The 12,642-nt window shown below is 37.8% G+C and overlaps 1 protein-coding gene across 2 annotated transcripts in view; it reads right to left on the reverse strand.

The window, feature by feature from the left end:
• LOC137486295 (GTP-binding protein 10-like) overlaps positions 1 to 4,610 on the reverse strand; it is a 54,691-nt gene extending 50,081 nt beyond the window's left edge. For both annotated transcript variants that reach the window (XM_068211480.1, XM_068211462.1), the window contains exons 1-4: positions 4,470 to 4,610; positions 3,938 to 4,000; positions 2,520 to 2,585; positions 1,382 to 1,491 (exon numbers count right to left, since the gene is read on the reverse strand). In XM_068211480.1, coding sequence (XP_068067581.1) covers positions 1,382 to 1,491; positions 2,520 to 2,585; positions 3,938 to 4,000; positions 4,470 to 4,586 — 356 coding nt within the window. In that variant the 5' untranslated portion in view covers positions 4,587 to 4,610. The remainder of the gene's footprint in view (positions 1 to 1,381; positions 1,492 to 2,519; positions 2,586 to 3,937; positions 4,001 to 4,469) is intronic.
• Positions 4,611 to 12,642: the final 8,032 nt, after the last annotated feature.

Here is a 12,642-nt window from a genome sequence, read left to right on the forward strand (position 1 = left end):
CAGCTTTCTGGTAGGTTTACCTTTATAAACACTGCCAGAGAAAAAGAAAGGGGAAACAATGGAATAAATCCTGGGAGAGGCAGGGGAGGGAGAAAAAAGACATTGGAAAAAAAAAAAAGTGGGAAAAAGACAGGTAAACAGAAGCAGTTACAAACGAATGGGATATTTTTCTGAAGAAATTAATGTATGTGAAACTTAATTCCAAAAAAAAAAAAAAAAACCAAACAGCCCCTGTATCTGGTTAAAGGCTTCTCTGTCCTATAAAGTAGTAGTGAATTGTGATGGAATTTCCATAGTACAGAAATTAAAGCAAAACCCAAGGGTGCAATTTTCTAAAATATATTCATTGCAGAAACCACAATTAGTGTTGAACTGCTCTAAAAGAGGCGAAGTCTCACAGCTACATTTTATCGACTTTATACACTCATGCTCAGTTTTGTTATGCTTCAAGCAAACACCAGAGAAAATGAAACTCCATGATGTACCTCCTCATTCCCCACTGTGTGGCAGCAAAGAAAAGCAGTACATCTCAGGGAACTAAAAGATTCAGCTGAGAATTCTGTGTTTATTAAACATAACAGCTGACAGGAACCTATGTAAAAATTTACCTGAATATCTGTTTTACTATGCCACTAGTTTTCTATACGGTGGTGTTTTTTTTTTTTTTCCTCTCCCTTATTCTCCTCAAATGAAATTAAATACAGGAGTAACTGTAGCTACAAGCACACCATAAGTAACTTTACTGAATTATTGAGGAGGAGAAAACTACTGACAAGTGTGGGTAACACCTAAATTCTATTCTACAGATTACTTAAAATACAGTATGACAACAAAGATGCCCAAAAGTTCATGCAATACATTTTTAAACTAAATATAAATCCTAAATCCTTTTGAGGTTCATTCTCTCCTGTAATATGACTTGTCATTTTGTAATGCTCACTTTCAGGTATTGGAGTGTATTTGTGTCATCCTAAGTTTTTAAACTCATTTAAGAACTTGTATGAAACAGCAAAATACACCTCAGTACCACTTAGCTGCTGAATCTTTTGAGGCCAGCAGTCCCAGATTGACTTAGGCAATAAGAGACCTTGGGGAACCTTGCTTCCAAGCAAGCTGGGGCCAAGTACAACAGAGGTTTGAATTATGTAACATGTAAGTGCACAGATACTGCACTGCTAAAATAGATTCCTCATTCATGTCACCAGAAACTGGACACAAGTGAAAGACAGCTGATGAAAAGGAAGGATGGTAAAATGGATACCTTGCAGATACAGGTGCTTTGTAGATAAATGCTGTATGGATATGTCACTCGCCTTGGAAAATGTATAAAGCTGTTAATAAGCAGTATTTAAATCTCTGAAAGAGGGGCTGAGGTACTTACCCAAACAATTTAATAAGTTCACATAAAGGCTCAGTGAAAGCTTCTTGTTCATTCATTTTTTCTGCACACAGGTTAAGAATTTCAGTAACTCGTGCTACATCCTTAAGGGGCTTTTCACATGAAATTAAGGAAATCAGATCATCTGTACCACTATGAATCAGAACAAAAAGCTGAAAACTGTGCTCATCACACTTCAAAGACACAGCCAAGAAAAAATAAGACCAATGTTTACAAAGTTAGGTGTTTAAAAGAAGTATGTGAGTCAATACTTAGGCTTTTCGAAGCAGCCCTATTTTTACATAAGTACAACTTCTTGCAAATCTGATTTAGGTGTCTTCTCAGCTGAACTCACTGGAAGCTCAGCATTAATTTCTAAAAATGGAGGACGAAAAGTTTTTAAATCACAATGTCAGATTTACCTATCTAAATTCTGAGACAGCCTTGTGATATTTCAAATGTTTTCTCCTCTAGTCCCAAGTGACTGAAATTTGAAAATCTGGACCCAAATACATATTGAGATTATTTAATTTAAAGGTGGAGGCACAAAATCAAAGCTGAACAGAGAACTGAGACTGAGAAGTTATTAATTTCATACAGTTCAGATAATTGCACAGTGATTTAAGGCATCACATTACAACTGAGTTGTGTACTTAAAGGCAGTTTCTGTGAGTCAGTGAATTGGTAGTAACATTTTTCCACATGCCAACACCCTCCTGAGTACTTCTCATTATTGGAACCTTTCAGCTTGTACTGTACAAATAAATTTGACTTCATTTTTCTCACTGGAAGTCTTTTTAATCTTGCTATTTTATCTGCTATTTCTTAAGTAGTGGCAATTATTATGCTTTTCTATTCTGAGTTTAAAGTACGCCAGTTACATTTTGGTCACTTTCAGCAACTGTACAGGTGAGAACTCTCTCTTAAATTTCGTGACAAATGAATCTAATATTCAAGAATCTAGCCAACCTACCAACCTTGGCTGTGTGCACACAAGGAGGCCAGTGATGAGAACGTATATGATCATCCCTATTCTCCACGGGGAAGCACAGCACAGCATCAGATACTTTACTGAATAGTCAGACTATTACCATACATAAAACACCATGACTTCAGAATACTAGAGTGGCAAAAAGGATACAAGTCCATTTTCAAAATGCTTGACTACCTTCTTGAGAGTTTTCAGCTGCTCTTTTTCCAAATCTTTCTAAGTAAAAGAATGAAAAGTAGGTTTTAATTGTAGTTTTTGCCCTAGAACCTTAAATGATTATGTTTATCCCCTTTTAAGTTTAAATGAAAGTGGAAATCAGATTTAAAAGTTTACAAGACACAACAACATTCTCAAAGTGCTTTGAAGCAGGATTAACTCCATGATGAAGCCTCATTTCTAAGTATGAAGTCTGTTCTCTTGTAACTGAAGAGGCTTTCAAAAACTCCTGTTCAAACGTGTCGACTCTTTCTCTTAAATTCTTTGTGATTCTTTGTAAAGCAATTAAGAAAACCAAACCTATGTCACACACAACATAAATATAGAAGCATGCAGATCTAAGTGGCTTAGAGTGCTCTGCACCACTAGGAAACAGCCTTCAAATTCAAAGCTGAAAGCGACTGAAGTGAGGACATGTCAGGCTGTGTCAGTGATGTGCAGCGTTCATTTGTCTCCTGAGCAACTGCAACTTGAGGCAGGCCAGGAAGTTGCTTCAGGAGTCTACAAGCCCAGAATCCTATAGGCATTTTATCATCTATCTTATGCTCTCTACAGAAGCAGTAAACACTATCATCTGGCACTTTTTTCTTCAGTCAGTAAGTATATTCTATCAGCTCTGTATTAAAAAAGGGAAAAGGGGAAGATATAACTACTTCTCTGTGGGGCATTAATTTAAAATGTGCTAGGTTTAATCAGGTCCTTGTTTAAGAGCATAAATTATACATATTTTGGATCAAAATTATGTGATGTCTTAGTGAATTTAATGTGCCAAATCATCTTGTGGAGACTAAAAATCATCTGAGAAAGCCCATGAGATGATGATTCTCCTGTATGCGTAGGTAGTTGTATTTATTCTTCAACATTGACCTTTGTATATTTCACCTTTATTTAAATTCATCTCCCTGGAGAACTGTTAGCAGTTAACTTGAGCAATTACATAAATTCATGACATACTTCTAATAAGGCTGTATGTACTTCTATTTCCCAGCTATAGGTTTCAGTACTCTAAAATTCTCCAAAATGCTAGAAATTCTGCATGTCTAGTTTTTGAATGCTCATGCTTTTGTCTTTTTTTAAGTTCCTGTGTGATCTTCTCTTCCTGTATGTATTTTTTTAAATATAAACCCATAATTGACACTTTTTTTTTTCAGTAACAATGATCATCTTTGGAAGCATTCAAATACCAGAAGAAATACGCATCTTTGTGCTCTGTAGCTCCAGCTACCTGTGTTGGATATGATAAATCCATCTGAGTTTATTAAGGCTGCGTGCAGAAGTAACTGTTTAAAGAAATTGTCAAAACCCCATTACCACCTGTGTAACAGAGACAGCGAGGTACCAGGGTTACTTACTGAGCCCGAATTTTGGAGTAGTGCGATGATGTGATTCAAATCCACTGACCTCGACTGTGTATCCTGAAAAAGCAACACTTTTAACCTTCTTTTTTTTTTAATTTTGAAATTTTGCTTTTAAGGCGTTTAAGATGTGAAATAGCCGCGTTAAACTAACATGAATTTACTCAGGAACAGGCAAATTCAAGCCGTATGCAGAGCACACATCGGGGTTGCTCTCAGCCCCAGAAAGACGGCAGGGCAGGGCAGGGCAGGGCAGGGCAGGGCAGGGCGGGGCAGGGCAGGGCAGGGCAGGGCGGGGCGGGGCGGGGCAGGGCAGGGCAGGGCGGGGCGGGGCGGGGCAGGGCAGGGCAGGGCAGGGCAGGGCAGGGCAGGGCAGGGCAGGGCGGGGCAGGGCAGGGCAGGGCAGGGCGGGGCAGGGCAGGGCAGGGCGGGGCAGGGCGGGGCAGGGCGGGGCAGGGCAGGGCAGGGGGCAGGGCAGGGCAGGGGCAGCACGGGGGCTGGGGGTGCCCCTGCCCGCGGGGGAGCTCACCTGGGCAGCGAGCGGGCCGTTCGTGCGCCTCTCGCCGCCGCTGCGAGAGGGGCCGAGGGCGGCGGAGCGGGGGGCCGCCCGTGGGGCGGGGGGCTGGGCCGCGGCCAGCGAGGCCATGGCGGCTCCGCCGCGGCGGCAGCGCGGCCCGGCCGTTGCCATGGGAGCGGCGAGCGGCCCGGCCCGCCCGCACCGCCGCAGCCGGCGCAGCCCTCCTGCAGCCGGCCCAGCCCTCCTGCAGCCGGCCCAGCCCTCCTGCAGCCGGCCCGGCCCTCCCTCCTGCAGCCGGCCCAGCCCTCCCTCCTGCAGCCGGCCCGGCCCTCCCTCCTGCAGCCGGCCCGGCCCTCCTGCAGCCGGCCCAGCCCTCCTGCAGCCGGCCCAGCCCTCCTGCAGCCGGCCCAGCCCTCCTGCCGCCGGCCCAGCCCTCCTGCCGCCTTCCGCTGCTACAGCCCTGCCGCGACCCCTGCGTGGGACGCCCCCCTCCACCCGGCCAGAAAAGTCACTTCGTGGGCTGCTATCTGTGAACGCGACCTCGGCGAGAAAACCATTTCCCACCCCGTCCGGGGCACAGGCTCGGCGGCTATCACATGCTGGGCAGCTGGAAAGGAAGAGGCCGGTGGGTCCGTAACAAGTAATCATGGAAAAAACCCTCCATGAGACGCCACCGTGACAAACCCCAGATAGGAAAGCGATGCTTGGGGTAGCCTGGCAGCGAGGAAAAGGGCGAAAGCAACCTTTTCCCTGCATAGACCAATATAAAAAAGTCATGAAAGCCGGGACAGAAGGGTGAGGGGATGTAGATGCCTTCTACTTGCAGTGAGGTTTAGTTGACAGCTGAGATTGAAGGGCAGCACAGCGTTTGGTGCGCTCACAGGTACTCTACTGGACCGCTCACTTCAGCTGCCAGTCTAGGATCTGGATACGCTTTGGGCAAGTTGCACACATGTCACGTTGGGTGTGCACATACCCCAAGTCTTTCAGGCACTCTTGAAGCCAACCTCGGTTTTCACTGACAAATAATTAACTACAGTGATTCCAAACAAATATTTGAATATGTGAATAAATTTATTAAATACTAACATAGCTGTTTAAATCACCAGATAGCTTTTTTTATGAAAAGAAGTGATTGATAACAATCAACAAAGACAACTTTATGGCTCCAACTATAACCAACACAGTCCTTATTTTCATTTTTCCCAGCTTGCATGCTACACCCCTCCCATACTTGCCTTCTGCAGAAATAAGGTGCATCTCACATTTAGTACTCACATATGCTATAGAGTTTTCTTTCCATCAAAGGGAAAATACCCAATATTGTGTATTTGCGTATACACAAAAACACCCATGCCCATTCTGCTTTTAGTAGAAATTAATAAAAATTTCTACTAATTTTATATAATTTTAGGCAAAATTATAGCCTAGCATAGTATAGGACTCCAAATTTAGAAAATGCTGTGGCCCCTTTGATATCCGTGACATCGTGACCTGTTATTATAGAACACAGGCCATACAAAGGCAGGACTTACAGCACATTTATAAAAAGTGCCTTCACATGATGTGACAGTGCAGTTGCCAGCCTTGGAGCTGGTGTTGGACACTCTTAATCTGTCCATGTACACACATCTCCATTACTATAACCACTTTACTAGCCCTTCCATGTTCTACTTAAATATTTGTTTCTGTGAACATTCTGTTTTGTATCAGGGCTTACACTGGAAGGAACAAGATTTTCTATTAAGCACCTGAGATTAATTGTGCTGACAATGCTTATATGTCATCAGGCATTTAGCTGAAAAAGCTGGATTATATATATTTTTTCCCTTGGTGCCCACATAGTAACTGAAGTTGTATGTATTCAAAGTTTTAAAGCTTATATAAAAAAACTGCTTACATTTATTTCTATTGTAGCCTAAGTGATTTCCAGTTTGGTGGTTTGATTTTCAAGGTTTTGAATGACAAATGTATAGAGAATATACCTAAATTGGGAAATTTAGTCTGTAAATTATAAGCTTAAGTCACATGGCACTTGTTGGCTCACTGTTCCAAAGATCAATTGCAAAGCTCCATTTGCTCACTGTGCATCTTCTTCAAAATGAAGCTTTTAAAATTTAGGATGAAAGCTATATTATGCAAGTTCGACTACAGGGATTCTGCTGCAAATGGCAAATGCCCATCCTCAAAATCACACAATCAACTGTGATAATATATACTCAAAAGATAATAAACTCCAATCAGGCTTATATTGTATTTTTATCACATCTAGCTCTCCCATTGGTAATGAAAATATTGAAGACACCAAGGCCTTACTTACGAGAGTACTGAATTTTAAGTCTCACAAATGCTAAGAAATATGTTAAAAATGTAGATGTAAAGACTTGATGTAAAGAGGATTTCTGTTTTGACTGAGGACAAACTATTTTGGTGTGAAGATATAGTTCAGCAAACTATTCTTGAGGTAAAACTTAAATTTCTTAAAACCACAGCACTCTGTGTGTAGGACACAGTTGTGTTTGAAGGTCAAGGTTACATATCTTGGTCTGCCATTCATCTCCTGTTGACTTTGCTGAGTGAATTATTTCCTCTAGCACTCAGTACTCACTGTTTTACAAATTAAGTTGTGAGCTTTTAAAGGGCTATTACTCAGTATATGCCTTTCATGTGCTGCAATGGGGGTCTTCAGCTCCTAGTCAAGTGATGTCCTTTCCTTGGCTACATTCAGCCTATAGACTGTCCAAAGCCACCTGCACTCTTTATCAAATATGACATTGAGGGCTTTAAAGTACAGAAATGAGAGTCTTTCTAAGATTCTTTCTAAGTTTTTTGACTCCTTGACTTCCTTTTCATTCTCCTTTTGTTTTTTTTTTTTTTCTGTCTGTTCTGACAGACCTTCTATGTTCAAAATTCACAGAATAAAAGGAAAAGACCTCTGAAGTGGCTGGCAGTAGATTCAGCCTTAAACTCATCAAGTCAACAGAGCTTCCAGCATCTGGATTTACCTACCTGTACTACTGAAATACAGTGTTGAGGTCATGTGGTGGTATGGAATTGTGATTATTATTGTAAGGAAACACAATAAATCACAGGACACAGAACTTACACTCTTGTAGAATACAAGGTAAGGCTGGAGAAAGGTGTAGGTTTGGGGCCTCAGCTGCTGGCATAATATCAACATTCAGCAGAACAAGCACAGAGATACAGAAAAATGGGGAGATTAAAAACATAAAAGCCAAGAAAAGACTTCAAGGTCCAAGATGTTACTTTTAGGTTAGGTATGACACAAACCAATATTAAGTGTTCTGAATTTTAAAAATACCTGTATTCCATTTGGGAGTCTGGGAAAGCTATGCAACCTAATGTGAAAGCTAATGTGAAAGCAATGCAAATGCTGCTAGCTCCACTGACCCATCTTTACTTCTCTGCACTCAGAAAGGTTTATGCTGCTGACTGACAGTTAAGCAGCATTATACCTCTCATGAATTGCTTTCCTCTCATGCTGGCTTAAGCCTCCTAGGAAAAAAGTTACATATTTCCAAAGGAAGGACTGCCATGTGCTTCACCTGTTTGTTCATTTGAATAGTAATTCTATTTCATACACACAACAGAACACTTGGCAAACATACTGGTGCCTAGCAATCTCATCATGGTCAAACTTTTTGTTGAATGAAAAGTGGACTGAAATGTGCTGATAGTACTGTGGTGTTCACTTGTGTTCTGAAAGCATGGAGAGTATCTTAGAGTAGGATAAGGGATATAGCTATCCAGTGTGTGTGTGTGAAAAAGCTGTAATCCAGATGTTGAAAAAGAAATAAATTATCCTTAGACTATTTTTAGGAACTCATATACAAATTTTATCTCGCAGAAAAAATGTTGATCAGACCACCCATGAATTAGAAAGAAACACAAGCTAAAATTTATTCTGCATAAAACAGAAGAAAAAGCAAATACCTTACATTGATTTTTTATTGATTTTTGTGTAAAACACAGTCTATGGAAAAATAGATAAGAGCATTACTAATAATTTATAATAGCCCTGTTCAGAGAGACAGCACAAACAGTCTGACAAACACAACTACAAAGAGAATATTACACATGGGAGACATATTATGCTTACTGTAAGACACTGCCAAAAAGGCATGAGAAACAATATATAATGACAGAGATCATTATTCAAGTCAGTTAAATGCATCACTTATTTTAAAGGCTGTAATCTAATTAATTCAAGCAGTATCATATGGTGATACAATATCAGTACTGCAACATTATTCATTATATTGATAGAAAATACTACAGGATGAACACCCAAGAAATCAAAACCTTGTGTATTTGGAGATGCACTGTCTGCGAGGAACTATGCATATGCATTCATTACCACTGCATATGTGAAAATATTACACTGAAAAATTTAATCTATCTAATTTTTATGCACCTGATATATCTAATCTTCTGAGGAAAGCTGTTTCCTAACTATATTCATACTTGTGAAATTTATTACCACTGGGGAACTCATTGCCTTACATTAATTATTTCTTTTAATGCCATTTGGGCAGCTAATACCATACAGACTTAAACACAGAGACACACTATTTTATAGGCAATTAATGCTAAATAAAAATATTCTTGGCACATCACATAATTTGCAATGTTGGAAGAAAAAATTAAATGTGGCAACAATTCACAGTAACCATTACCACAAGCTAAAGAACTTGCAAAACAATTACAAAATAATTAATCTCTAAATAACTAAAAAACTCTAAATAATTCAAGAACGTGTGCATTTAATTAACTTTTACATAGTTGCAACAGTTTATAGAATTTTAAGATAAAGATAAAGACACATGGAACCTATGACAGAACTCTGTTTTAGACAGTGTTAAGAAAGACCACTTTAATATCCATGGAAAACAAATAACCTATTGCTAAATACATAGAAGTCTCCATTTTATAATGCGTGTACATATCTATTCTACACATTCAAATTCTACACATATCAAGCACAATTTTTATAACTGTACAATAAGAGAAATTAGGTTTGTTTCATTATGTATTTTTATTAGGCAGTAAAGCAATTTATATAAAGCTACACAAAAATAATTTTATAGCAGGCTATTCCTCAAAATATGTATTTATTCTTCTAAGTAACTACGATGTCTAAATGAATTTAGTTGTTTATATTTAGGTAACCTAAACTAAACAATTAGCCTCAGGTATTTTTCCAATGAGACGTGCTATGGTGAGTTTATAGAAATCAATGTGTTTGGTCACATCAGTGAAGATCCCTTGTGGGATGAAACATATGCTGGATATAACGTTTGCTAAATGCATGAGAACTGTTTACCTTCAGGCTTAACAGTGTCTTGTTAGAATGAATTGGTCCTTAAAGAGCACTACAAAATATTAAATAAGAAGTCAACATGCTATTCCAGTTAGAAGTAAATACATGGCCTAACAGGAAACCATATGTCATTTTTGTAGCACAAGTATTTCACAAAATGCCTTCATACAGTTGATCTAAAAATATTGTCTATTTATTAATACTTCAATATTTAAACCTTTCAAGTAACATATAAAATTAAACCACATTTTTAATTGGGAATGACTCATCATTACTCTCTCCAGACATCTTTGGCAGTTTGAAATTTAGCAGTTTAATAATTGTTGAAGAAATTTAATGATGAAGTAACTTTTTGCATAGGAAAAGGGCCAATACATTTCTGCATATACTGTCAGTGGATGCATTACAGTACAGTATCTATGGACTTTGACAGTAATTTTCAGCTAGTACAATATAATAGCTCTGCAACATTATCACTATTGCATTAAAATAATTAAATAATTGTAGGGAACATGAATGTTAATTACATATTCTACAGAAATGTAAAATTACCATAAAATAACAGCAGCATATTTAATTTTCAAATGTAGTCAGACTGTCAACAGTAATACTTTCTGCCTAAATCCGTTCAGAGGTATGAAATTCTACTCTCAGTTATACCAGCCCATTCTAGTGATTTAATTAGGTTTCATGTGCAGGACTGGGGTAGAACACAGAGTGTTATTTATCCCATTAAAATTACCCAAGATTTGGTATGTTCTACGATTTTAAAAGGTAATTTTATTTAAAGGAACGAAGCACAATGCTTCAACCTTGTGTGGTTCCACTCTGCAATAATGAAACAGGAAACAGTCCTGGACATGCAATTCTGCAAGCCTTTTAAGAAATAAACACATTTTGGAATGCCATTACAGAGAAAGTTAAGTTAGAAGTCATAATTGTTACTTGTTCTTCATTTTTATGTGAATATCTCATTTTTACTAATTTAGGCTCCTGTCTATCTCCAGCAACAACAGGGTTTTCAGTTGATATCTAGAATGGTTGATGAAAAGGTATTGTACTTGTATATCACCAACAGTATCACTAAAATAGCTGCATAGTGGAGGAGGAACAATAAAATAAATACCCTGAAACAAACTTATTTGGTTTTGGAAAAAAGAAAGAATGCAAACATTTATTTATTTGATAGATTTATTGAACCTTTTTTTCCTTCTTTATTTTTCTGTTAAAAAATTAGGAAAGTTTCAAATTTCTAAAATATTTGATAAATTTTTGGAGAATGTAGCTATTAAATAGAGTAATCCAGAGGAAGCACCTGACTCAAATCCAAAATTATTGATTTCCAAGAGGCTGAGAAGTTGTGTTTAGGAAAAAAATCACCAGACATCTGCTTTGTTTTTGGAAGCTCTACCACTTGTCAGCTATTGAAGACAAGTCTCAAAGGCCTTAGCCTGACCAATTATAGCGGTTATTATGATTTATTTTTCAAAAATCGCAAAATAAAATTAATTATTTTCCTTCCAATTGACTCCTCAGCAGGGCTTAATAAGGAGGATAAATCTAAGCTTTCCAACTACTTGAAATTGAAAATTTGTGAACTAAAATGAAGTATCAAATATCTGTTGATCCACATAACAGTTGTTTTTTTCAAAAAATGTATTCACAGACCTCCATTTTCAAGAATCCACTGGCCTCCCTTTCAATATGAAACATGTCTAAAGACATATAAAAATGGTTTAATTCTGAAAAACACCATGCAAGTATTTTATTTTTCATATCTAGATTTGAACATGCTTAAAATGAAAGGAAGTTCAACTGTCTCTCATTTTTAACAAACCCAGAATATACACAGGCTTGATGTGTAAGTTTGGGGAATTTGGATACTAGAATTAAAATAAAATTGTTGCAGATATTTTGAATTTTAAATTAAATTAAGAACAAGTAACATGAATTCTTTAGGCTTAGGTTGGCATAACTGGGGCAGAATTTGATTCTAGAATCTTCTTTGTCTGTGAAGCTGTTTGTTTTATTACAAGCAGAAATAATGACATTTACAGGACCAGTGATGTTTAAGGATAAATTCAAGCTTAATTCTGTGTATTTCTGATGCATGGAAGGACAAATTCTTACAAAGCAATAAATAATAAGAGAAGGTTCAGCTAAGAAAATTAGAGATTTTAAACAGTGCAAATATAGATTTTAAAAAATATAATTTAATGCAAGAAAATTAGGACCAAATACACAATCTGATTCACTGAAATAGAGGTTTTGCTAATTAAGCAGTAGCAGCCTGAAGGTATGAGTTGAGTTTGGTTGTTTTGTTAGAGAAGAGTAATTACTACTGACACAGCAGTAGTAATAAGTAATTGTGAACATTATGTAGAATCCAACAGGAAATGCACATGTCAAGGTTTAGCAATTTTTAAGTAAAAGAATAATAATTTGATTTCTCAAAACTTCAGGCATATCCCAGAGACACTTGTAAAAGTTAGACCTTTATATAAAAATAGAAGATTGGATTTGCACAAAAAGATACTAAGAATTTAAGACACATTCTGGGAAATTCATATATAATAACTGAAACTCCAGTGTAGACACATACAGAACATGAGTATTGTGGTGCTTCCAATATATTGGAAGTTTCACAGTGAAAATGGATTTTTATTGTTGCTGAATTCTCAGCTTTTCTTTTTGTTTTAAAATATTTCCTCATATTTCAAAATAATTAAAAAATCAAAAAGTAGTTTCCACACATATCTTTCTATAAATGTATAGCACTGTTTTGAATCTTCATTATATGATGTATGGAAATAAACAGATGCCAAAGGTCTAAAATCCTACTTA

The sequence above is a fragment of the Anomalospiza imberbis genome, chromosome 1 (assembly GCF_031753505.1).
Source record: "Anomalospiza imberbis isolate Cuckoo-Finch-1a 21T00152 chromosome 1, ASM3175350v1, whole genome shotgun sequence".
In the NCBI taxonomy this organism is placed as follows: domain Eukaryota; kingdom Metazoa; phylum Chordata; class Aves; order Passeriformes; family Viduidae; genus Anomalospiza; species Anomalospiza imberbis.